Source organism: Eutrigla gurnardus, assembly GCF_963514095.1.
Source record: "Eutrigla gurnardus genome assembly, chromosome: 2".
Classification (NCBI taxonomy): Eukaryota; Metazoa; Chordata; class Actinopteri; order Perciformes; family Triglidae; genus Eutrigla; species Eutrigla gurnardus.
The window spans coordinates 20,271,722-20,297,940 of record NC_139916.1 but is presented as its reverse complement, the minus strand read 5'-3'; the positions used below and the strand labels follow the sequence as shown (position 1 = coordinate 20,297,940).

At 41.5% G+C, this 26,219-nt stretch overlaps 3 protein-coding genes across 5 annotated transcripts; all 3 read right to left on the bottom strand.

Moving 5' to 3' along the window:
• Positions 1-25: 25 nt before the first annotated feature.
• On the bottom strand, positions 26-16,745 carry LOC311029038 (msx2-interacting protein). Of its 3 annotated transcripts, none has more exons than XM_084033901.1 (15): positions 16,481-16,745; positions 14,831-15,145; positions 11,751-12,227; positions 11,424-11,578; positions 10,924-11,124; positions 10,603-10,754; positions 10,391-10,516; positions 10,165-10,278; positions 9,949-10,062; positions 9,749-9,849; positions 2,128-9,484; positions 1,801-1,869; positions 1,505-1,699; positions 1,259-1,417; positions 26-1,059 (listed from the first exon to the last, which is right to left on the bottom strand). In XM_084033901.1, exons 1-15 carry the CDS (start codon positions 16,561-16,563, stop codon positions 928-930), a joined length of 9,750 nt encoding a protein of 3,249 aa, XP_083890027.1. In that variant the 5' UTR covers positions 16,564-16,745; the 3' UTR covers positions 26-927. The 3 variants fall into 3 exon arrangements, with proteins under 3 accessions (XP_083890027.1, XP_083890028.1, XP_083890029.1); XM_084033902.1 differs by having other exon boundaries at positions 11,751-12,224; XM_084033903.1 differs by lacking the exons at positions 14,831-15,145; positions 16,481-16,745 and adding an exon at positions 13,126-13,454 and having other exon boundaries at positions 11,751-12,219.
• A 2,081-nt stretch (positions 16,746-18,826) lies between these two features.
• Positions 18,827-22,566, bottom strand: fblim1 (filamin binding LIM protein 1). Its single transcript, XM_084022792.1, has 8 exons — positions 22,262-22,566; positions 21,516-21,947; positions 20,805-20,959; positions 20,418-20,511; positions 20,156-20,325; positions 19,409-19,587; positions 19,066-19,186; positions 18,827-18,973 (listed from the first exon to the last, which is right to left on the bottom strand). The coding sequence occupies exons 2-8, from the start codon at positions 21,859-21,861 to the stop codon at positions 18,863-18,865; spliced, it is 1,176 nt and encodes a 391-aa protein (XP_083878918.1). The 5' UTR covers positions 21,862-21,947; positions 22,262-22,566; the 3' UTR covers positions 18,827-18,862.
• A 701-nt stretch (positions 22,567-23,267) lies between these two features.
• On the bottom strand, positions 23,268-26,091 carry LOC311029203 (transmembrane protein 82-like). Its single transcript, XM_084034216.1, has 4 exons — positions 26,005-26,091; positions 25,723-25,915; positions 25,158-25,575; positions 23,268-24,917 (listed from the first exon to the last, which is right to left on the bottom strand). The coding sequence occupies exons 1-4, from the start codon at positions 26,034-26,036 to the stop codon at positions 24,721-24,723; spliced, it is 840 nt and encodes a 279-aa protein (XP_083890342.1). The 5' UTR covers positions 26,037-26,091; the 3' UTR covers positions 23,268-24,720.
• Between the last annotated feature and the right edge of the window lie 128 nt (positions 26,092-26,219).

The following is a 26,219-nucleotide window of genomic DNA, read 5'->3' as shown; positions in this document are numbered from 1 at the left end:
AATGATTATTTCTTAAAATTTCAAGTTTTCTGGAGTTTGTTTTATTTGAGTTACAAAATATGAAGTGCCATTAGCAGACTCCACTGAAGAGTTTGCCAACCTTCTTGTGTTACAAGTATTTACACCCAAAGATCAACAATAGCCATCTAAATTTCCACACTCTGCATTCTGGTTTGTCCCAGATTTCAAGTCTCCATCAAGATGTCCAAGTTCCATTGTCAAAGTTTAAATATTTAAAATATTTACAAGTCCTGTATTCAAAAACTCCCAAATCATAATGTAGCTTGTTCAAAGCAAAAGGCAGGTGCCAGAAGTGTGACGGCGTCAGTCTTGTGAGAAAATGATCAGAGCTGGTGGAAATCAAGGAGCGGTTAAACATGGTCCTCTACAGGGTCTCCATAATTTTAAAGTTAATCTTCCTCCTCTAAAAGAAAGCCTGGGTGAGGAAGTCTGTACATATTTTTAAAATTACATGTTGAAAAGTCTTTTTAGCCATTGCAGTGCAACAGCTTCTATGATCCACTCTTGTGAAGAAATGAATATTACAATCAAAAGACAGATGAAAGAAAAAAGGCCACCCAGATAGTCACTCGTTGTTCCTTAAACATCCTGATTTTTTTTTCTTCAGAGCATCTTTGAACATTAAAATAAAACTCCAATAAATAGAAATACAGCAGAAAAATGGTCAAATAAGACTGATTCTGGTTTGGTCCATCCCTGAGTTCTTTTGAGAAGGACAAAAATACCAGATGGGAGTGACAAAAGAAAAAAACATGAGTTATTGACTGAAAATAAAAAGCTTTGATAGGGTATATCCTACACATTCCCATTGTGTCCAGGAAAAAAACAAGTTCTCATATTTCTCTGGTTTCCTGAGGCTCATCAGCAAGAACATCCATTGATGGTTACGGTTCCCAGCGGTGAAGGTTACACAGAGGTGATGACGATCATGAGGTGTGGTGAGATGCTGAAGATCCTGTTGAGGAGGTCTGGGGCGAGCTGGGATAAATGGCTCTCTGAAAATTCACATGGTGGGAAAATCTGTAGCACATAGGCAGGCTGGAAAAAACAAAAGAAAAATACATATGAAGTCATGAGCATTTTTGTGCGCTGACACAGCAATACTAAATTAAAACACAAACATTTGTGGTCACACATGATTTGATCAAGAGATTATTTTGACCGACGTTACTTGTATGCATCATTCATTATTAAACATTAGGGAAAAAACCTTTACAGGTAAAGAATCATGTCTTACCTGATTCGAACCAGGGTTGGGGATATTGATGATACCAGCAGCTAACTTTGCCTGCAAGTAGTTGATGAAAGCGGCCTTAAGAGCTTGAGTTTGGTTTACGACATCGTCTTGATCTCGTCCACATGGCAGAGCAAGGAGAAGACAAAAGTCACTGTCGCCCTATAGGTGGAAAAATGTCAATGTTGTTAGACTCCATTTAATGAAATAGAAAATTGCCTCAATGGGAACAAGACAAAAGACACATACAGTCATTCTTCGGGCTACACTCTCCAGTTGTGAAGCCTCTAGCCTCATTCTCTGGACAATCCGTAGCAATGCGCCTCCTTCTTGTAACGGCAGTGATCGATGAGCCAAGGCTTTGTTGCCGCAGACAAAATGCAACTGGACTGCAGCTGTGTCATTCTTCAGGGCCAGCAGGCCTTGCCACACAATAGGGTATTTCTGTTTAAATGGGAGACAAAACAAAAACAAGTATGTCAGACAAAGCCAGCTCTTGTTCAGACTAACCCTGAACACAATTATTGTGATGAGTTTTGTCTTACCGTGAGCAACTGCACCATATTAACAGGTTGTGTCATCTTGCCATCTGGTTTGGTCTGGGGGTCTACACCCTAAGGATTCAACACAATATTGTAACATGTCATGAACAGTATGTACTCAGTTGGCCAGTATATTGTCCAGCCTGCTTATCACTATAAACCACAGCATCCAAAATAAATTAAGTTAAATAAAGAGCTCTCTGAAACAGTTTTTAAAAAACTAAACATTTTAACCTTAATAATGGTAACATTTATTGCAGGAACGTTAGACTGCCTTACTTTTAGCTAGGTGTTACAACAACACTGGAGTGTTAAGTGTACCCCACTCACCATAGTTGGTGTGATGTTAAGTGGTGGCTGGTTAAGTCCAACAGGAGTCGTCTCTGGTATTTGAGAATGGATCCCTCTTGGGTTTGAGTACATCCCTGTGTACTCTGGAAATGAGCCACTGGGTCCTGGTGGCATTAGCTGAACTCTCTGTGGAGATGCCATTGCCTGACCAGATTGTCTGATCCCCATTATTCCATCTTTTGGAAGAGGAGAGTGTGGCCTCTTGGCATCTAATGGCTTTGTTATATCCTTCTCAGACACCCCTTTAGGCAAAACATGTGCTCTTGGAGACAGGGATAAAGGTAGGTTGGAGGGTGCAGAAGAGGGGGTCTCTTGAATGTGTCCAGAATGAGGGTCTGTGGCCAAACGCTCTCCCTGTTGGTGCAAGAGCACACGCATATCTCTTTGTGCCATGTACGTTTCCAATTGGACATTACTCCGCAAAGGCCCGCGAGGATCTGACTGCATAGTCTCCTGTTTTAGCTGTGTAGCAGATTGTCTTCCTGGGGCCTGGTGGAAGCGCCTGGCTTCTTCCTGTTCTGTCTCATGACCCCTCAAAGAACCCGGGTTTACCTTGAGAACCTTGTCTCTTCCAACAGCCTGGGGTGAGGTGGGCCGTGATTGCAGGGGACCAGACCAGGCAAGAGGCTCATTATGTATTCCATAGCTCATCACAGAGAGGGGTGGAGTATTGACCCGAACATCTCCTTGGACAAGATGCCCCACTGGAATTGATTGGCTAACACGGTGAGGAGACATCCGTCCCAAACCTCCCGGCACACTGTGAGGTGGCATGATAACCGACTGCTCTGGGTGATGTACACCAGTAATAAACTGTTGCATTGCAGGAAGGCCAGTGGATAACATCACTGGTATGCCCTTGGGTGACGAGGAGCCCACGGGTGAGGACACTTTAGTAAATGAAGTGTGGGGGTGACCTGACTTGCGAGGGGATCGGGGTTCCTGTTTGACCCCACCTATATGGGAGGAAGCTCTGTCACCAGTCGCTGTAACAAAACCTACATGGTTGCCAGGTGGAGAGGGCAAATGGGGGCTTATTGCAGGACTTATAGCAGAAGTCCAAGATGGTTTAGCTCCATCCGTACTATGTGGATCAGCACTGTCCATTTTCTTTTGATGTTTTATTGGCAAATACTCTTGATGGTAACCCATTACTTGCTGGTTACCCTGTGAGAGACGCTTCACCACTCCCTGAGGTCCAGACTGGTAAGTAGATTCCATCTTTTCCAAACCAGTGTTTTCTTGTTTAATAGAAGACAGTGTTGACTGCGTCTTACCAGGGTGCCCATGATCTGTCTGTATTGAAGGCCCCTTTTGAAGTCCTAAATGAGAATGCCCGTACATCTCCTGTTTTATCTGGGGCATGGATACCAACTGTTGAGATTCCATGTCACCTGCTGTTGCTTGTGGTATCTGACTAATTTTTGCGCTAATCCTCTGTGGTCCCTCAATTTTCTGGCCTGAGTGGCTCAATACTACCACTCCTTCAGATGTATTAACTCTCAGACCTGGGCAAGATCCGGGACCAAGTGTAGGGCTCTCAACAATAAAGCGTGCAGCACTTCCACCCCCATCCCCAACAGATGTCCCATGGTATGATCCACTATCATCTTTGCTGGGCCTATAGGTTGGTTTGGGTAGAGTCATGTCCACACACGGATTTCCAATGTTCATGTTAACTTTGTCCTCAGGCTCAGGAGGGTTGCAAACACGACTTATAACAGAGGTTGCCGTGGATGCAATAACAGAGATCACCGACTTTGTCTCAGGAGATGGTAGTGAGGCTGGAGGTCGAACAATGGGTGGACCTGGATGAGATGCCATTCCACTGCCTGGTAGTGGTGACTTACTTGGCACAACAGCTGATGGAGAATTACTTTCAGAAGGGTTCTGATCTCGCAGGGTGGGTAGATTAGTAGGAATAGAGCTACTTCCTGGCAATGAAATATTTTTGTGTTTCATAAGAATCTGTCTCAAGTCACTTGTGCCATGATCAATATCCAAGTTGTCAGAGTTTGAAGGTTGAGTCTGATTTTCCTTGGATGCCAAAGGCATGAGAGGTGAAGCGGAGACTCCTGTATCTTTAGACTGGTGGCGCCAATCTGGTGGAGAAACAGGAATTCTACTTGTTTGAATGGGTCGTATATTTGGCCTGTTAGCTAGTGGAGACAGGGAAGGGGAGATGCAATCAAGTGGCACCTGGTGAAGCTTTGCGGATATTTGGCTCTTAGACTGGGGGTTAACAGATTTAAGATGGTGACTCTGTTCTTCAGAAGATGACTCTGATTCTGCCTTTACATCTGAAACCTTAACAGCTAAAGGCTCAGGTTCTGGCTTCCAGGCAGTAGGAGTAATAACTGCAGCAGTTGCTACGGATGAAGTTATTGCAGGAACAGTCTTTTCAACAGAAGGTAGACTATCTGTTAAAGGAGTTGTAAATTCCTCACTTGTTGAAGGTCCTTCCTTTGAATCTTTTCTTACTTGCTTTTGGCCTTTAGAACGTTTAGGTGTTTTAGGTCTTCCCTTGGTGCCCTTTTTGGGTGTGGCAGGGAAGATAGGCTCCTCCTGTATAGCAGGTGTATTTGTTGCAGGGTCATCTTCCTTGGTAGGCGGAATCAAGTCTTGTGTCTCAGGTTCTGAACCAACACCTGCACTTGATGGAGTTGCTTGGGTTAAGGACACAGTTCCATCTTCAGCAGTTATGGAGTCAATAGCAGCCATGAGTTCTGTCTCACTAGCTGGATAAGAAGGTTTTTCTTCCTCTGGATCACTTTTTACTTCTGTAAGCGGGACGGGTGGTGTTGGTGGTTCCGTTGGAAAAGCTGGATCTGTAAGTTTAGCAATGTTCTCCACAGCTTGCTCCAATTCCAGCTCCTGTGAAATCAAGCTTTTTGGTGATTCCAAGAGATCTTTTTTTTCCAAAGTGGCATCTTCATTTTCTTCATTGTGGGAACCTCCTTTGTTGACATTAGTACACTTTGAAACATCACTGTGGTCACTAGGTCTCAACTTTTTTGAAGAATCTTCTTGATTCCCAAGCTCATCATCCCCCAAGTGAAGGAGATCTTTCACCTCCGTCACATTTAGTCTGATTTTGAGGTTCTTCAGAACAGGAGACTTGGGAGTCCTTGTCAACTTTGTTTTTCCTCTAATAATCCTGTCTTTTTCAGAGGTGGGTTTCTCTTCCAAGACTGGGGAATCTGTCTCTTTCCCATTTGATTTACCCTCACTTGTCTTTTCATGGAAAACATCTTTATCCCTGCCCAATTCGCTTCCTTGTTTGTCTTTCTCCTCTTTCTTTTGGTCATCTTTTATTGATGGTTCTTCTTTGCATGAACTTGACGATTCTTGCAAAACCAAGGAATCTTCATCTGTGAAATCCATTTCCTGATCATCATCCTCAGCCATGTCAGTTTTTTCCCCCTTCCTTGTTGATCCAGATCCTAGGGCTGTGGACATGGGATTCAATGTGCCCTTTATGCCATGAGGGGATGTTTTTCCTTTCAACGCTCTTGGGATTCGTTCCCCACCTTCTGATTCATTTGAATCTGTGTCTTTGTTGTCCATTTTAGATTTTTCTACTTTAACTGTTGAACTCTCGTCCCCCTGTCTGCGATTCTTGGGAGGACGGCCCCGTTTAGTTGTAGGGGTTGGCGCAGGTGGATCCTGTTCAATATTTTGTTGTTGTGTTGCATCTTTGTCTGTAGCTCGCTTTCGTGCAGAGCGAGGTGACTCTGTAATTTCCTTTGCAGAGCGAACTGGTGCATCATCTTCAACTGGCGTGGCATACACAGATTTAACATTTCTTCGTCTTGCTCTGCCTGCTGATATTCCCGGCTCTGACATATCGGGTTCCGATCCATGAATAGGAGATTTGCCTGTGGACTTTGATTCAGCTCTTGGGGATGATCCACGTTTCAGCTTCTCTTTGTCAATGCGTTCACTCTTGCGTGTTGCTTGTTTCTCAGAACCAGAGGTAGATAAGACAGGAACTGGAGCAACTTGAGCAGGGGATTGTTTGCACCTTTTATTTTTAATTTCTCTTGTTTTAGACTCTTTCTGAGGTGAAACTGGCTCTTCATTTGTGTAATTTTCAATGGGCATCTGCACTTTATTAACTTGAACTTTCTTCTCACCCTCAGGCTCTTCTGTTTTCCAAACAGTGTCTTTGCCATCTTCCAGAAGACTAGGTGGTTTGGGACTTGTAGCTTCAGGCACTTCAGGTTGTGTTGTCTCAGGATCCAGCTCTGCTTCTGAAATGCTAACAAACTCATGAGAATCACGACGGCAAGATATTTCCATAGAGAGGGGTTTCACATCCTCAGTATTAATATCCAATTTCCCTTCCGATGGAGAAGGTTTACATCTATCCACTGGATAATTGGGTTCAGGTGCTGCTATTGGGGCAACTTCAGAATCAGATGATGCCTCAGTTAATGGGTGGTGAATGGGTACAACAGGTTCATCTTCTTTTACCTCTTCCTTTATAATGGACACAGGGGTATATGGATCAGGGGCTGGATCTAACACAACACATTTCTCTTCTGGTGGAGGAAAGTCCTTGACCACAGATTGGGTGACAGAAGTAGGTGCGAGTCTGGGTTCAGAAATCTGCTCTTCAGCAGGACTGATCGGTTTAATTTCTGGCTCCATGATAGATTCCGTTGTCTCAGGTGACTGCAATGTGTGGTGTTCCTGAACAGGTGCCTTTTCCACTTTATTGTCATCCGTGAGCATTGTGTCTCCTTTTGCTTCTTGCACCTGATGGGTTTTATTCTTCTGTTGTTGCAGTCGTGTGAGTTCCAAAAAACGACTATGGAAAAGGACAACTGGCCCCGAGTCCAGTTCACCATCTACTGTCCCTTGCTGACCAGGTTGTTGGCTTTGTGCATGCTCAGGCTCTTCATGTTTACGTTCCAAGTGTTGAAGTCGCCTAGAGTCCAGCTCAAAGACAGGGCTGTGAAGGAATCGGGACGCAAAAAGTTCCCTGCGTTCCTGTTCCTCCGGCTTAGGCTCCTCCTTCCTGTCTTCAACTATATTCTCAGCTCCACTTCTAATCTTTTTCTTCTTCATGTACCAGGAGGGTGTAGGTCGTGGTGCTGATTCTACCTTCTCAGTATCCTTTCTGCTGCGTAAACCTGCAAAATGAGAATCATAATCCAAAAACGACCAGTTATCTTCTCTTGAAGATGAGAGCGATTTTGCACGTTCAAGCAAAGCCTTTGTATCAGGTGTGATAGTTTGATCAAGTGCAAAGGAGTAGAATTTGTTCCTTTCAAGATGTGCTAGTTTAGGGTCTGAAAACCTGTCAATCCTCGGCCTCTCAGAAAAAGGCATAGATGTGGACGGCATTGGAGAGTGGGGTTTCGTCTCTCGGTCCTCCTCAGAGTCGGATCGTACTTCCCCAGGCTCCAAGTCATGCCAAATACCATATTCCAAACGCTTGCGATTGTGAGTGTTTTTACTTAGATTTCTAGAAAAGTTCAGGTCAGGTAAGAAGTCTTGTTTGACTCTGCTTTCCCATCTCTTTTGTTGCTCGTCTTCCACACTAAGTATAGAAGTGTTTGGCTTGTTTACTTGGGTGTTATGTGTCCTTTTGACCAATAGCTCCAGATCTGGGTGAATTTTTTCCTCATTTCTACTCAACTCCTTCTGAGAAGGGTCCACACAGTCCTCATCTGCATGGTGAGGAAAGTGCTGATGTCCTGGAGAGGAGATGTTGTTCCAGTCAGGATCTTCACTTTTTTGTCTAAAGCTCCTGTATACACGTTCCCTCTTAATTCCTAAGTCTGGTTCAAATTGGTCTTGTTTCTTTAGTTTGTGAGAAGGGAAATTATCTGTAACATCCTCAGGTGGTTTACCAACTTCATGCACAAGACTGCGGTGTTCCATATCCTCCGTTTCATTTCCTTGAGGACTTTCTGGTTTGTCAGATTTGTCAGACTCGCGCTGCTTTTGCTGCTGGTGCAACCGTCTATTTTGCTCCATTTGCTTGCGGTAACTCTGAGAGAGGTCAATGTCAACATGGTCTTCCTTGTTCTTAACACTTTTGTCAGTGTCAGCATTCTGAACATCACATTTGAAAGCAAGGTGTTCTTGTTCTCTTAAACTGCTTTGATCTGTAATCCCCTCATGTGAAAACCTTCTGGCTGAAGTGTGCCCTGGATTCCGTTTTGACTCCAGTGGGTCTAAAGATCCCTCTGACTTCTCTCTTTGTCCTCTAAGGTCCTCTTGACCTTCCTTGTGAGTACCACTTTTATCAGTTTTAAGTCTTGAATCCCTCCGTTGTGAATCTTTGTTTTTGTCAGTTTCCAACTCTTTCAAATATGTGGCACTAGCACCAAAGTCGGAGGATGGAATAGCGTCCTCCTCCTCATGCCTGCTTCTTTTCTGACGAATAGTCCTCCCACCTGAATCAGCAAAGCGTCTTTTTCTTGCAGCAAGGCGATCTGAATCCACTGATGGATCTTTCCCATCATTTCCAATATCAGGCTTTAGATGTTTCTTGAGTCGACTTTTTCCATCCAGGTCCGAATTCTCACCTTTACTCACTTCAGATCTTTCACTTTTTACTGAGTCATGATGAGCAGTTGACAACTGATTTCCAGCAAGAGACTCTCCATCTCCCTTACATTTCTGCCTTTCATGAGCATCCTGATCTGATCCCCTTCCTCTTACAGCCCCTCCATCAAAACCAGTCTCAAGCTCTGTTTCAGGTAGTGGGTTGGATGGGGATTGCCCTTTTGCTTTCCTTGATTTAACCTTCTCAGTTTTGTCTTTGTCACCCTTCTCCTTTCGCTTTGCACGTTTTGTTTTCTCTGCACCTGCGACGCGATCTGGTTGGCTGCTCTTGTCACTCTTAGAAGCAAGTTCTAGCAGGGTCTTTTCAGATTTGTCAAAGTGTGGTGGTGACATTGAACTCACACTACCACTTCGCTCAGAGGACTGGCTGTAAACCCGCCGTTCTGGGTCTCTGGGAGCACGCTCAGATGGTGAAGGCGATACTGTAGGAGTAACAGGTCGCCTTGGGTGGGAAGGGCTCCACCTGCTCCGGTCTGCCTCAAAACGTTCTCGTTCTCTTTCTCGCTCTCTTTGAATATATGTGTATTTTCGGATGTCTTGTTCAAAGGGGTCTCTGTAATCCCTGTAGTCTCTTGGGTCTTCATGATACCGTGGGTCAAAGTCCCCCTGATAGTGTTCCAGTTCAGGAAAACGGTCTCTGCTGCGAGCAGCATAGTCTCTTCGAGCTTCCTCTGGGTAGATGCCAGGGGTACGTATATTCTCATAGTAAGCCCTTTCTGCTGTAAATTCATGGTATGGAGGTCTGCGTTCCTCTCTGTAGGGTGATTGGAGAAAGTAAGAAGAGACATGTAATGAAGACGATTAACCTAAATAGTTTATCATGTCAGATAAAGAGGTGCTTAAATATTTTGCCTTGGAAATGTTATTAAGAATTATCACCTTACATTAGACGTATTTTTAAATTAGGACAAAATACCATTCTCCATATTCTGATGAATGTATTACATTTAAACAACAAAAAAACAATTGAAATTTGGACATTATCACTTGCATTCAATAAAGAATATGGGCAATTTACCGTCGTTCAGCTGGAATTTCATAGAAGTCTCTAATATCTTGACCAGATGCCTGCATAGATCGGTAGAATGCCATCTGACTCTCTTGACTTGCAAAATCAACCTTTTATAAAAAAGAAAAAAAAGAAAAGAAAAAAGTTGTCAACACACATACATATAAACACACATTTTACTAACAAACCCCTTAATTGTTGCTATTTACCTTTATTTTATTTCCACCAATCTTCCAGCCTTTGGTCTCCCTTACAGCTGCCTGAGCAAAATCTGTGTTGTTGTACAAGATGAGGGCCATCGCTTTCAATCTATCAAAGACAACCTAAAAAAAGGACAAAAACAAATGTTTAAAGTAATGAAAACTACACACCATTCAAATGAAAAGCTGCAAATCTTTGACAAGAGAAAAAAAATTGCATCTTACCTTCACTACATGTCCATAGCGACAGAAATGCCTTGTGAGGTATTGCTCTGTCACACTGGTTGCCAAACCATCTAGCCAAACACATGTTGTGGGCATACTCTTACCAAATCCAAGCTTCAAGGAGAAAGAGAACAACATGCATATTATATAGACATAAAACATTAGGGTTTAAAACCTACACAGACCATATATCACAGACCACTCTTGTTAACTGCAAAAACACTACCTTGAGTCTGTTGGTCCCCAGATATTCACCATCCATCTTCTTAATGGCCTTGCAGACACTGGCAATATCAGAATACTGCACAAAGGCATACTGGGGAACTCCATTTACTTTCTTGATGTCAATGTCCTTGAGGAGAAAAGACGGAACAGTTAGAGACCCTTTACAAATTTGAAATGTACCAATTTACAGTACACAGACAAATGGTAGCATACCACAATTTCTCCAAAGCGTTGAAAAATGTCAAGGAGTTGTTGATAACTGGTGGTCTTCTCAAGGTTGCCTATAAACAGTGTCCTTGTGGCTTTCGGGTGGAACTCATCTATCCGCCCATCCAAGGGTCTGAACTCATTTTCACTCTCTGTTTCTGAGGGAAGGAAGAGGTTTATCATTAACTATACCGACATGCTACGAAATATCAAGCTCCTATTCTCCATTATCAGCTCAAAAACTTACAGTTTCATGAAATATTTTTTTTATTAATTTGATGGCACCAAGTATTCATCGCAATGTTTTGTATATTTGTCATCACTTACCAGGACCGTTCCAGGCCGTGACTTCAATGAGCATGCCAAAGAACAGCTTTCCTTTGGAGACAGTGAGGGCTTTCTCTTGATCCTCTTGCTGCCTAAAGAACACCAAACCATAGCGGTCTTCTGATGCTCCATGAATCTGCACTGAGGTCACTTTCCCATGTTTCTTGAATTCATGGAAAAGTCCATCTTTTAAACTTGTATCTGGGGAGGGGGGAAATGAGAAAAAAATAACTATCCAATGCCCACCTTCAAACAAAAGAATTCACAAATTCTAAATGATAACAGAGGACTTTAGATAGTCTAGAAGCTATTTAAGAGAATGATGAATGAACCTTGTGTTTCTAAATTTGGATTTATTTTGTCTACATTATGACAATTTACAAATTTTAAGGATAAGATGGCCTTGAAGACATACACATTTACAGATACTACTGATTACTATGAAAAGTGAAATTGGTTGTTGGTATGACTCTGTGAGAGGCTGACATATAAAAATTCACCTGTGGAGCGAACTGGTAGGTTCTGTACTTTAATTCCAAAGCTTCTGCGTGGCTCATCTGAGTCAAGCCCCATAGAAGACTGAGTAGGAGCATGTGTAGCTGATGACTGAACAGAGCGTGCCCGGGATCCATCACTTGAACTGCTGTTTGAATCACTGTAGTCACAAAAACAATAATAAAACAAATGAAAAATAACAATTATTAGACACTTCGTCCGAGTCAAATTATTATTTGCTGAGACTTGTTGACATTTTGTCCAGCGTAAAAATCCAGTCAACAAACCCATGAAACACTAAACTTTATATCACAACAAAACAAATGTCACACCTGCCACTGCCTGTGCTGCTGGTGCTGCTGACAGAATCGGAGCTCGAAGATCTGCTGTGGGATCGAGATCGTGGACCTCTCCCAGGGGACAGAGGAGCTCTTTTAGGGGAATGAGGAGTTTTCGGGGTCTGTCCCGTGGTCCGTTGTGGGGAAGGGTGCCTTGACTGTGAGGAATGAGATGATCGGCTCCGACGGTGATGGTAGGTACGATCAACCCGCCGTCCTCTGTCATCTCTGTATAGGTCACGTCGTGTAGAATTAGTAAGAGTAAAGGGGTCTCGAATTCTAGAGTCAAAATGTGGGTCTGATGCCTCAAAGGTTCCGGCGATAGCACTGCTCCCTGGGCCAGCAGCAGCAAACATGGAACGTTCTCTGTAATAGTCGGCGTTGTAGTGACGCTGTCTGTCGAAAGTACCACTGCGCTCATGGTGTCCATATGGGCTGTGATCATATGCACGTTCACGGTTTTCTGAGCTACTGTGAAATAAGAACAGGGTGGAGAGGGGAAAGAAAAGAAAGAGTTACTATGTATGGAAAAAAAGGCAAACATTGAACAATTTCCTGTTAAATTATTTGGCAATTAAGTGCAAAATAGTACAAATCTAAATGGTCGGTAAAGCAAGGACACAGCTGAGAGCAGGCCAAATAAGATGCGCAACTGAATACTTTTATAAAAAGCAGAGACAGTATTTAGATGTAGAGATCATTCATTAGTCTTTCCCTGTCAATATTTTTAATGTTACCGTCAAAATTTAACAGTGGTCTCTTCTATGGATTTCAACCTGAAATTATGTTTCATTTTCTGACAGCAATAAGACTACCAAGAAGCACAATTTTCAGTCAAATGACACAAAACTACCCTACAATTTGCCAATAGAACCTTCCCAGAATTCAGCTACGTTGAATTGCTGTTCTTAGTAGGTTTCAATTACTTTAATTTGCAAAATAAAAGAAAAAAACATTGAGCATTTTTGGCTCCTCTGGGTGTCCACGGGAGCTGTTTTCAGAGACCGACTGTTCATGAACTTTTGCTGGTATAAAAAAAAAATGTTTTAAAGAAAATATCAAAAAATCTAAACATTTTAATAGTCAATAGGAGATTTCTTTCTGAGGAGCTCCGCTAAATGCCATGCAGTTTAGATCAATATATTCAATGTGAAATCAAAGCTTTGTTGTATTTCTATGATTATGGATTATAACTTGCATAATAACATGACAAATAAAACATATATGTAAATATGCATTTTTATAAAAATGTTGTTTCTTCTCTTTTTCATCAGATTAATATTTTCCCTAAAAGAAGTGCAAAACCTAATAGTAGACACAGCACTAAGGAATGTTAGAGAAAGAAAATATGCAGAGGGCAGAGCAATACCAACCTTTTGGAAAAGAAGTTACCGAAACTAATCCAAATAAAATCTAGGTGGATCAGAATGTGAGAGCCCGAATGAAAAACCATGGGGAAAAATCAATTGATCTAATTAAGGAAAAAACGGTTCTCTTGAATCGCACTGCACGTTATCTTCAAATACTGTGGAGCACCAGGCCAGTAGATTGTTGAGGTATAATCCACAGTTAGGCTACTTAATTCTCTTCACTGGATGGAAAAAGGGAAAAACAAAACAATCACAGAAATGGATCTCTTTATGGATTTCTGGAAATGTTGTTAAAAAAAAAACCTATAGAAACACAAGACCTTAATAAATAAATATGGATTTACAAAAAAAAAAAAAAAAAAAAAGATGATGAGCTTCAGGGTCATTTGGGGAATTCCAGGTAAACTATACAGTAAGTTGGTGCCCAAATGGAAAATACATCCAACTGGATCAATCACGTCTTGTAGTATGAGGAATCAGTATCTTCCAACAGTTACGTTATGTGAAAAAAAAAAAACGTATTCCACTGTTAACATCAAGTAGTTTAACATCACACACGCTTGTAGACTCACAGACTTTGATGAGTACATAAACTCCTCATGGGCTCATAGGGTTGTCTTAATTCCACAATCCAAGGATCTTGCTGAGTGTACATGCTGGAAGGCGTTTATAATTTTGGAGTAACATTTCAAGTTACTATAAAAAGTTTTCTTCAGCTCTCTGTAACATACTCAAGGTGCTCTTTGCCTCATTGAGTTGAGGCTTTACACAGCTACATCCACACTTGAGTAATCCAATGAATGGTAGCTACACCTATCCATACTACGGTCCACATCAGTACATCCAACATGGAGTGCGTACATCCACAGGGGTACATCCCAACTATGCGGTCTTCATATGTCTTCGTGGCCATCAATCCAAAATAAGAATAGCTCCACAAACTTGTTGATTGGATCCTCCATGTTCTTGCAAAGTCTTCTTGGTATAGCTTCCATATTCAGAACAAAGGGTCTTTATTATATATTTAATCTCACCCTAAAAAGACTGAGATAGCCTATGATATGCACTACATCTTCCTTTCTTGTGATGAGTAACAAATATAAACTTCTTCCAAGCACTTGTGTAAAACATAAAATCCAGAACAGGCCGTATCCACAGATGCAAAAAATGGTAAAAGTAGTCCATCCATCGGCTGTGGCCAAGAGGGGAAAAAAATTGATAACCCGAGAAGGGACATCCTTGACACAATGATATATATTACCTGAATAGAATCTTCAAAGAAAAGTACATCCTTCATAAGAGGGATTTACTTCCAGTTTCAAGCGATTCCAAGTAAAAATCGAGGTTAGATCCCATATTAAGGAAAATGTTTAAAAAGTATCCAAAAGCTCCCCACGGTAGTTTCCCACAAAATGTAATAAATCCAAAACTCACCAGGATATTCCTCATAGATGTAATATCCAAACCAGATGTCAAACCATGAATTATAGTTACCTTACCAAATGATTATGTGTAGTTAATTTACTTAGATCCCACGGGAATGGCGAGCCAATTATGATGAAAAGTGGAACGATCCCTAATTACCTTTGTGCAAGCCCCTTGAGGCATCTATACCTCATGAATAACCCCACTATGTGTTTAGGTTTTACACCTATCCAATACCTAGATTCCCCTGAATTGAAAGGGGAGGCCGTGTCCACTTACCCATCTATTCTCCGTTCATAACGTCCCTCTCTGGTGTGAAGGGACACAGGTGGCCCAAACACTGGACCAACTGTTCCCCTAGAGAATCCTGTAACGTCTCGACTGCTCGAGGGGGAGCTGTCTTCAAGGCCCCGAACAGCACTAGGGACTGATCCAGGTTCATTGTAGTCAGTCCGAAGGTCCCTGTCTCCCATCTTGTTGACAGCATTGTGAGCCTTCTGCGCACTTTTGATATCCACAAAATCCACAAAGGCTGCAACGCCACCCTCTGACCCTCGTTTCCGCAGAACTTTAACACTTTCCACACGCCCATACCTGAGGAAATGAAAATGAAAATAAAGAGAAAATTACATTTACAGCAGCTAATATTAGGTTAAATGCAATGCAGTTCTCTGAAGGTCAGATCCTGGTGAATTAAGTGAATAAGCAGTGGTACTTAAAGCCAACAGAAATGATTCACATCCTATTATGAACCAAAGCAAGTTACCACTGATGTTTCCTTTTAGGACACTGGACAGGAACAGACCGTCTGAACTTCAGGAACCATCTTAAAGTGTCTGCAATTGTGCTTGTGATTACGCTTTGGGTTTCAAGTATAGTTGGGAGTGTTGAGTGGTTTCTAAACAAACTTCAAAGTACTAAGGATAACCAAAAATCCCACTGGGACCTAACACACCTTAAATATTAGCATTTAACACATTTAAAAAGCACATAATCAAAAACACAGCTGTCACCAGACCACTGGCTGTTAATGCTGCACCGTAATAGCTCCCATTAACTATGACTGGATTGGCCGTTTGTTGTGTTGCAGACGAGTTTGTTGATCTATTACTCGAGTGGCCTTTATATAACGTAACAAACGATGAAGACATTTACCATTGTATGGTTTGTAATGGACTTTTACAAACAAGCGGAAGCTTACAGCTCTATGCTGTTAGCGCTCTTTAAATTCAATAACTTGGGTACTAGCGGGAGCAAAAACTGGTTTACATGTTTTTATTTGTTTTTTATTGGCCGCATTAGAAAACAAAACTGATCATCTTAGCCGAGTTTAAGTAAGTTATTGCGATAGCTATCGACGTGAAGCAGCTCAACAACTTGCTAACATTATCAGCTCTGAGAACTCACCGATCGGTCACAGATTTTGAATAATTTTTATTTCAATATTTCTCAAGCAACGCGATCGACCTTAGACATAACGTTACAAGTCACACGTTTCAGTGGCTAAAATAGCACGAGTCATGTCGTGTTATTTGACCTGCTGTCCAGCTACCGTTAGCTGCCTTTTGGCTTGTACTGATCATGTAAACGTCTCGACTTCCCACAAAATGGTTGGTTGGTTGGGTGGTAGCTAGGTGGCTAACAAACTGAGCTAGTTGCCTACTGGATTTAGCAAAAGTTAGCTAAACACTATACATTGTAAACATTTACATGTTAAGTGGCTCCTGACATTTCAGTTTAATAAATATAACTGTGCTGCAACATAGCATGGACGGCACACAAGAAGCCCCGAGTTGGAAAACTTAAACAATTCTAACGTTAGCTTTATTAGCATTAGTCGCAGGCTGCCCGTCGCAACTAGCTAACATTAGTGCTGCGCCTAGCTCGCGCGCTGCTTGTCCAACAGAGAATCCCTCTTGCGTAACCTACCGTTTAAAATGCTCCACGATCTTCTCCTCTCGAACATGTTCGGGTAAATTTCCCACCCAAAGGTGTCTGGTTTCCCGAACCATCTTGCGCCGTTCTTCCTCCCTTCACACTCATATGATCATGCACGTTTCTAATCCCTGCCGGTCGGAGGTCCGCCTGAACAAAATGAACGACGGTGGACTCCGTGAATAATCTGGGCCTGGTAGCCTGCTGCCCGTTTAGCTTTAGCTGATGCGTCCTCGATCCATAAACGTGAACGCGAGCGAGACTCGCTCGTGGTAGTTTTGGGTGCGAGCTGCGCGGCCCCGACCCCGCGCGTGCTTGAGAGTACAGACACAACAGTCGGCACGCAGTTTGTTCAAGAGGAGCAGGATTTGCCAGCGGATCCACTCGGTGTTGTCTGCAAGGTAATCGATGTTATTGATTACAATAAATCCCAGTAGCATAAAAGCAGATCACAACCATTCCTTTCAATTTGACTGTAAAGCCGGGGGTGCTGGTTATTGCAACCACAGTCAATGCTGAATGCCAATATTGTGCCATTTTTTTCTCTTAATAGATTATTTGTTAAACCTATATTGTTTTAGTAAAACCAAATACAATGTGAATAATATTTTAACACAAATTTCCAGAATTCCCCTCCAGAAAAAAGTTGTCAAAGTGCTTGTTTTGTCCGATAGAGAGGTGAAACCTAATGATAAAGAAAAGAAAACAAGCAAATCAAAATAAACTGAAATTCAGTAATTGTTTGTCATCATTTTAGCTCAATTCATTATCTCAAAATCAATGGTCAAAACTGATTAATAGATTCACCTCAAAAAACACAGGGGAAACAAAGAAAGAGGCCTATAATCTGATTAGCCGCCCCAGATCAATTCTGGCACATCATTAGTTTCTATTGTTTGGTCCACAAGTCATTATTACTGTCTTTGTATGGATATATCAGCTGGTCAGAAAAGCTCCCCAAAATAGATTCTCACCTTCCTTAAATGCTCAGTAGGCCTACACAATGCTTACATTTGTATGTTATACTATACTACATATACTCGACATATTTGCAGCACACAGTGCACTGATGGCAATAGTGAATAATTCATATATTTTTAATTATTTAATTTTTGACCGACCTGAATCAGGTTGTTAAGCGTTTCCATTTAAAGAAAAGTCTCTTGAACTATAGGCAAAACTATAAAATTTGACAAGTGACAATTCAGATAATGGTACATTAAATTACCATTAATTGAAATGAAAGAACTGTAACACTATCAAAGAAGACTCATACAGTAAATAAACATACCTATTAATGTAGCAATACCTTTGCTTACATTAGCTAATATTGCCACTAATATTATCTTAAACTAAGCTACTGGTCTTACCAGACCAAGTAAAGCTGTGAGAGAAAAGACACTGCATGCCTTAAATAAGCAGGGTGTGTTTTATTTCTTATGAATTCAACTTTTCATTTTCACTTTCACTTTTAAAAGTTATATAAAAGCCAGACAGAAAAGATCAGCGGCTGGCAAACCAACACTAATATTAACAGAATAAAACAAAGGTAAATAAAAACGTAAATGCCAAAAATACTTCTTTTTTTCAGAAAATGTTTTAATAAATGTTTTTGATACAAAGAAATATAATTCCACAAACATGCCATTTTGAGATACAGAACATAAATTATGAATTACTTCAGCTGGAGAGATACTTTAATGTCAAATATATGTGAATAATTCTGTTGTTGAGGGGAAAAAGACAATATAGGCCCTGTGATCCAGTGAAGATCTTTGTGTTAAAATGTGAATGTAATCCCACCAAAAGCACCTTCTATTGGTCCAGGGTGTGCTTTAGGGTGTACCACTCTGTGCAGTTACACATTATTTTCTAAAGGGTCTAATCTGTCAATTACACAATTGTTAGTTAAACTGTAATCTTTCTTTCACATCTAGTGATAGTGTATGTGTAACAAATGTTATGCTGGAGCCTGCCTCAGGATAAATATATTAGTTTACTTTTATAAAAACTTTTTTTATATATATATAAATTTTAATTCTTGTGTATAAATGGCTAATGTGATTGAGAAACAGTATACTGATTGAGACTTAGAAAAATTCAAATAATGGTTGCTGTATGTTTTGTTGGAATAACTGTTGCATAAATATATTTGGTGCATTTTGTAGTTTATTGAGTGCAAACGTATCAAGTATAAAAGAAGAAAAGGAGCATCTTCCGAAAGCATGATATATTGTAAAAAAACAAATAATAAAAAATGCCATTATTATATGAATTATTGTTCTAATGGAAAGAGATGTGTGTCATTGTAGAGTTATGCACATTGCATCTCTTTGAACCATCATTTGCAGTCCATCCCAGGCTGGTAGGCCGGTGTTAGTGCTGTCCAGAAACCAGGTTCAGATGGCAAGATTTGCAAAGCATCTTCCCATCCAAAGGATAGCAGCCATGCTCATTTGGTTCAGGAGAGAGCTGGATGGCACATTCCTTAAAACAATAGCAAAGAGTTATTGACGAGTGGTGATTAATGTGTGCTTGCATACGCATGTCCGTACATTACACACTCTAAAACAGCCTACCTCACATCTGTAGCAGTTCTCATGGTAAGAGTGTCCAAGGCATTGAACATTATAGCTGTCAGTACCGTCTTCTTTTGGAATGATTAGCTGCTTGCAAGCATTACACTTTGGAGCATACTTCCTTTATGGACAACATTTTAGAAGAAAGAAAAATATTAATCACAACAAATGAACCTGGAAAAGAAAGTGATTCACACAAGGCGAAGAAATGCATTAGAATCACTTTAAAAGCTATTTGTTGATGTATCATCTCCAGCCTGTTGCACAATTCACGGAAGAGGTTTTGTGCAACAGGCCGGATGTTTCTCGTGCGATGCTTGCCATCATTTTTTATCTCTCGTACCTGTAATAGTCCTGGAGGCAATAAACTTCTCCAACTTCTCCCTGAGCAAAAGCTTGCTCTCCAATTTGCTGTTTACATGTTGCACAGGTGAAGCAAGAAGGGTGATACGCCCGCTCCAGTGCACGGATCACATGATCTGTGATAACCTCCCCACATGCCCAGCAAAGTTCCAGGCTGGCCTAAGACATGGAAATAAATGGTTTGTGGAACACATTTCTGTATTAATAGACAACAGGAACATTTCCCACGATTTCACTTATTTACTACAAACCACTTATACCTCAGTATACAGTATTGTGTTAACATTTTTTTTATATTCCCCCCCACCTTACAAGCAGCCATTAGCTTTCATTCATATAAATAAATAATACATAAAGAATAAATAAAGAATACATAGGTGATCCATCACAATTAGCATCATTGCTACTGTTATTATTTATATTTTTTTACATTGCAGTCAGAAGTGAATTCAATCTACAGCAACTACACTGTGCAATAACATAATATTGACACTAATAAGTCTCTGCAAGATGATTTTCAAGCTGCAGTGAAATAAATGGAAATCAGTGGTTCGAGGGAAGGGTGTGGGAAAACCACAATCCAATAATGTAAAACTTAACAGCAGTCTTTGGAAGCAGTTAGTAATAATGTAAAGTGTGATTTGAAGCCAAAGAGCATGCAACACATTGGTGTGGTCAATTTGCAGCTTTAATAACTGAAGTGGAGGCTGCGCTGACTTTGATCTACCTGGTAGCAGTCGTCACAGAGTGGGATTCCTGCCTTGTTGTAGTACTGTTTGCCAGCCAGGGGGATGTGACAAGATCTACACTGGAAGCAACCATCATGGTACGTCCTGTTTAAGGCCTCTATTGCAGGTTCAGAAAGAGCCACAGGCTTCCGACAGAAGCCGCACACCTCTGCTTTGTACACAAATATCAAATGACAAAGCGGGTTATTATAATAAGTGTATCGTTAAGAGTTGTAAATGTGTATATAGGGATCATGTTACCTGTACTCTCCCGGCTCGTGTCTTTTCCATTTTTATGGATACCATGGGACTGCTCATCTTGTGTTAACCCATTAGATGGTGTGCTTGCTTCCACCTCAAATGTAAAGCACATTGTTAATGTGAAACTGAGACAGATGACAAGTTCATATTTGAGTTTGGCCTCACAAGGTGAGCCACTATTTAAGAAATGCTTACATTTTTATCAAATATTGGTCAGGTTTGATGCTGGAAGAAAAATATATTAAAAATAAAGCCATTGAAGCACTGAATCTGTGACATTTTTTACTTCTGGTATTATTATTTTCTTTTTAAGAAATCAAGTAAGAGTAAATGAAAGTGGTAGACATGAACATTTGGGCGATGCAAATGGGACTGAATTCTGCATACCTCTCTGTTGTAAACCGGCTGCTGGCCTGGGGTCAGAGGGTGGGAGAGAGGTGTCTGGGCAGGAGGAGGTGATGGAAGTGCAGATTCTTCAGAGAGCGATGTTCCCAGAGATGAAGTCAATGTAGCGACAGGAGGAGGAGGAGCAGGGAAGAGCTCTGTTGGAGAAGAAGATTTTTATTTCAAATTAGCAACTTACATAGATGCCTTTTATTTAAGCATGGGAGATTCCTGAAATACGTGAATATAAAATAGGTACAAAATAATAATAATGAGAATGTGTCTTACATTTTCTGCATGGTTCTAACACAGAAACCCTAATGTGATCAAATGTAGCAGCTGATAAATATTTATCTTTTCCAGCCTGCTAGCTTATAATACAGCCTGCATCCGGTGAGTAGGAGAAGAGGGTTAAGATATTTTTCCAATTAAAAGAGTGATGCACAATTTAATATTGCACTTGCACAACTCTTCTAAACGATGGCAAGTTATAATAAAAAATGATGCAGCAAACCGGTGCCTACATTATAACTCGACTGCTGACAGTTCAGAGTTTGGGACTAATGTTGCTCTGAGCCGTTGGTCTCAAGCTGAGATGAGGATGGCGCCCATATATAGTTTGGGGATCTCTCCTTAACAAGTAATTAAAAAACAGACATTTAAAACAAAGTTAGCATTGAATCTAAGATGAAAAATAGATTGTGTCATGAATACCTGTAACACCTCTGTTGTCTTCTTGCAGCTTTGTCCTGCTGGGTCCAGGTTGGGCAGGTTTTGGGCTCTGAGGGCCTGAAGTTCGGGCGGGGGCTCCCGTACAAGTCCGGGCTTTGCTGTCTACGCTGCTGTAAGCCTCAGACTGTGATTGGTCCTCCTTCTTACGTCTGACGGCAGGGATGTTTTCACTCGGGCTGACTCGTACAGCAGTGTGCTGCTTGTCTCTGGCCAGGTCGCTGTGAGCTTGGAGGACGGGTGGCTGCTGTCTCACAGTGGCTCGATGAGGAGACGCCAGAGTGATGAAGACAGAAGACACCATCCTTTTTGGTGAAGCTGCTGATGCCATGACTGCATAAAATACAGCCTCACGGGAGTTCGACACGGATATATCCTGCACTCAAGAGTGCTTGAAACATCTGATGTTTTACAGTCCTGTATAGAGGCAGAAACACATTACAGACCACGCACTACTTGATCTTTTTCAGCAACCCTGGACTGTAAGAATAAAACATATACTAATATTAAACATGGCATTTATCCCTATCATCTCAATAATATTTAATCTAAGTGTACACACCCTCTAAGGCAACTTTGCGGGAGCACTCACTCTCACTTTAGAGAAGTAAACTCACAAGCTCACAGCTCTCATTACCCATAATGAATGGTTTAACAGGCAGAAAGCACACATCTGAATCATCTGTTTCCTTTAAACCCACTCCCTCTGGCTGTGAGCTGCCATTACATACCTGGGAGAGAATGCTGGTTTGAAGACAGCTCTGTCTTTTCCTTCTTTCCCCTTCCCTGCTCTGTATCTCAAAACGTTTTGTTTTCCCTCCTGCAAGCTGCCACAGAGAGAAGACTTTACTCCGGTTGAGAGACGACTATCAGCAGAAGGCCACTCCTTTTCCTTCTAAACCTCCCTCCCAGACTCTCTCGTCCGTCGACCCCTCCTCCTTCTCTGGCGGAATGACAATACCACCTCCCTCCCGACCGTAAAAGGTGAACAGTTAATCTCGGGCAAAGTGCAGTAAAAAACATGACACATTCATCCACTATGAAAACTTGGCAGGCGTGCACGAACACACACACACACACACACACACACACACACATAATGGCATGCATGCTCGTAGACACACGAAGGAAGTCATGCAACAGTTGGGCAATGTAACCAAAGGCACAGTCAGCCTGGAATATACAGTATGAAAAAGTACTTCACAATGTCTTTGCCCTTATAGAACCAGCACCACCTACCACTCCTTGTATGTGTTTGCATGCCAGAAGGATGTGACTCTACCTGCCTTTTCCAGAAACTCTCTATCTCAAACTCTCCTCTCTCTCTCTCTGCCGTGCAGCTCTGCCTTATTGTTCTGTCAGCTTTATTTTCCCTACCTCCCTCATTGAGTCTGCCTTCTTTTTTTCTTCTCCCTCTTTCCTTCTTCCCTTCCCCCACTACATTATATCACTTCGGCCTTGACTCACTATCAGTGTCACATGGCATTGCTTCCATTTGTGCCCCGCCGACGTCCGATAATATGTGGTTCATCAGGCTCTACTGATGGAGCTTTCTGTGGTTGAAAGCAGCCGTAAAGGAGCCGCAGCATTACAGTGCAATGAATCAGGGCATTGTGCAAGAGGAGATATTGGTGTATTAGGAGAGAGAGAGACAGAGAGAGAGAGAGAGAGAGAGAGAGAGAGAGAGAGAGAGAGAGAGAGAGAGAGAGAAGGGGGGTACAGTGTCTGTGAGGGCTATGAAAAAGCTGCTTTGTTGTGTTTGGTGCTCTCCACCAGAGTCCTTGTAATATCAGATCTGCCGATCAGCAAATATTGTGGCTAGTTTCCGGAGCCCGAGAGTCAACGGGAGGATAGAGTGAGGGACGTAAATGTTGAATGTGGGTCAGTGTGGAAGAAAAGGCGTGAATGTGTGTGAGAGAGAGAGAGAGGGTGAACGGGAGATGAGGAGAGTGATGGGGGTCTCTGTTGTTCCAGCTCTGTGGAAAGGAATGCTGCAGTGATGTCACGGTTGCAGGAGGGAGCATGCCTACTGATGACACAATCCCCAGACCTTCACGCTCCGCCCCCCCAACAGCTCAAATCCTCATTAAACCCTGTGAACCTCATCAGTGCTTCTCCAGCATGACTTTTCAATTTACTCACCATCGTATGTTTTTTTTTTTTTTTTTTTACTTTTAAACACAGTTTTTATTTACTTGGCAAAACAGGACAACAATTGAATTAGAATGAAGGGAAGGACGTAGTAAATAAGAAACAATAGTATGCTCTAAAATACAGTGCTGATATGCTAACTGCAAATATAAGTATGGGTGGAAAACTATGGAGGAATACGGTTACTTTATCCAAATACCTCAAGTGGGAGTAAGATTACTCGACTGTAACGGTTAAAGTACTTCTTTATTGAGATATTTAAGTTATGGTTTGAGCTCCAAAAAAGCAGGGTCCACCCACCTCCCATAATGCAGCTGGATAGTGTCTTTCATTATAATATGTAAAAAGTGCATCAAAAGGCTTCTCAGTTGCAGCAATAGATACTTGTAATGAAATACTTCCCATCTCTGACCGTATTGAAGACTGTTTTGCACTTTTTTAAAAATGCATTTTTTGACAAGCCTTTATCCTCGTCTAATCTATAATTACATATATTCAGCTTTCTGCTTTTCTCTATTCTACTCAATGACTTTATTAAATTACTTGGGCCTAGTATAATTATGCTGGGTTATATCTGCAATACAATATATTTAATAAGACAATCCCTTCAAGTATTTGTCTTCCATTTTACATGAAGCATCAAAACAATATTATAGCAAGAATAACATTTCCTCAAGCTTCTTTCACTGGAAATCAAACAGTAGCAAAACGGCAAACTGCTCATTCTTTCCTTCTGTTTAAAACAAAACTCAATAACGGTAAAGTACACAAATATGCCAAGTGTGACAATGATTCAATTGTTATGTTATCAAGTATTCATATATCTTGACATTTGAAGTAGTCTCTGGTATTTGAGGTAGTTTTTGTGGGGTACACCATCAACTGTCTGATGTTTCATTGTGAGTTTTTGTGACTGGAGCTCTGTTTATGTTTCCTCAAGCTTGTGTCTTCTTAATCCTAAATGTAATTTTAGAATTTCTATACAGTTAAATAATGAATGTCATGTTGGAGAAATAGCAGCTTAAACGCATTAGTAAAATCACTCTGAGTCCTTCAACGCGGCTTTCAGCAGGTCCTTAGAGGGCAGCAGGCAGATTGCTTCCCCCAGGAAAGTGATGAGGACTTGGAGGACATCGGACCAGTCGCCCACTGTGACCATGAGCACCAGTAAAGCTCCCAGTCGGAGCAGGACAGTGTGCAGCAGGGCCTCTGTGCCAGTCTGCCTTTGCTGATCCTCTGCAAGATGGAAAGACAAAAAGTTACACAATAATGCTAAGAAATCATTTGTGCCCACAGCAGTATAGTTTGTGTGTTGTCAGCTGTGACTTGACTGAATTGTGTCTCTTTTGTTATTTTTCACCGTGCTTGGTGACCAAACTCATTAACCCTCCTTAACTAACCTAATTTAAAAATGAGTCTCTCCAGAAGTACTTTTTTAATTTTAAAATATTTTAAAATAGTTTACCAGACAATCACCTTGAATGTAGACCACCAACATGGTGTAGCAGAGTGTCAATGGAATCCAAAACTTTAGAGCATCCTTCTGGGACAGGAAGTGGTCATAAACCGTAGCGGTGCAAGCCACATTTGCTAGAGCAAAGACTAACACGACCGCTTGTTGCACTGAAGCCAGTATGGTGTGTCCAGAGGCCAGGAGGGTGATGCACTTCCCACAGTAACGCTCTCTGCTATGTAGCGGGTAGAGTCTGGCCACATGGCTCCACAGACTGTGGCTGACACTTGCCAATGCCCAGCTAAGAGCAGCAGCCAGAAACAAGCTGAAGGAGCTGTGTGGAGCCCCCTGATGGAGGAACGCAAGAGTACAGGTGAGGCCGCAACCCAGGGAAAACTGGCACTGGATCAGGAGTAGGTTTAGGCCTCTGTCATTGGCATTCTGAGTCAGATGGATACAAGACCGTGGAGGAATTTAAGTCAGATCAGTGTCAGAAAGATCTATATGTTCCACACAAGAACAAACGTTAAAAGTACACCCTGAAAACGAAATCAATATCTTATCAGCTGCTCTGTTCGTGTGACTCACCAGTCCTGCTGATGACCATGCAGAAACAGCTCTGAGAGAAAACTCCAGCACTATCAGAGAGGAAACCCTCGGGCCCACCAGAGACAGAAGGACTGTCAGGGACCAGAACTGAACAACTGTTATCCAATTCCTCCTCAGAAGATTGCCAGGTGAGGATGACCTCTGTTTGTTTTCAGTTTCAGTCTCAGAATCACTATGTGGAGGGGAGAATTAGACAAGTAATAAAATACACTTTGGATGCAAAATTATGTATTTTCTCTCATTTCTGTAGAATAATCTCACCTGCATGTTTGAATGAAGTAGTAAATTCTCATCAAATTGCACAGCACCGATAATCCACACGCACCCACAAGACCTTCCAATCATAGACAACATCACAGCCAAAAGAAATATGATTTTAAGGAAACCACGTCACACAGAAGTTCTGAGAATTTCAATTTGTTTTTTATTGCCATAAAGAATTAAAAGGTACAGTCAACTCACCTTGAAAAAAACTG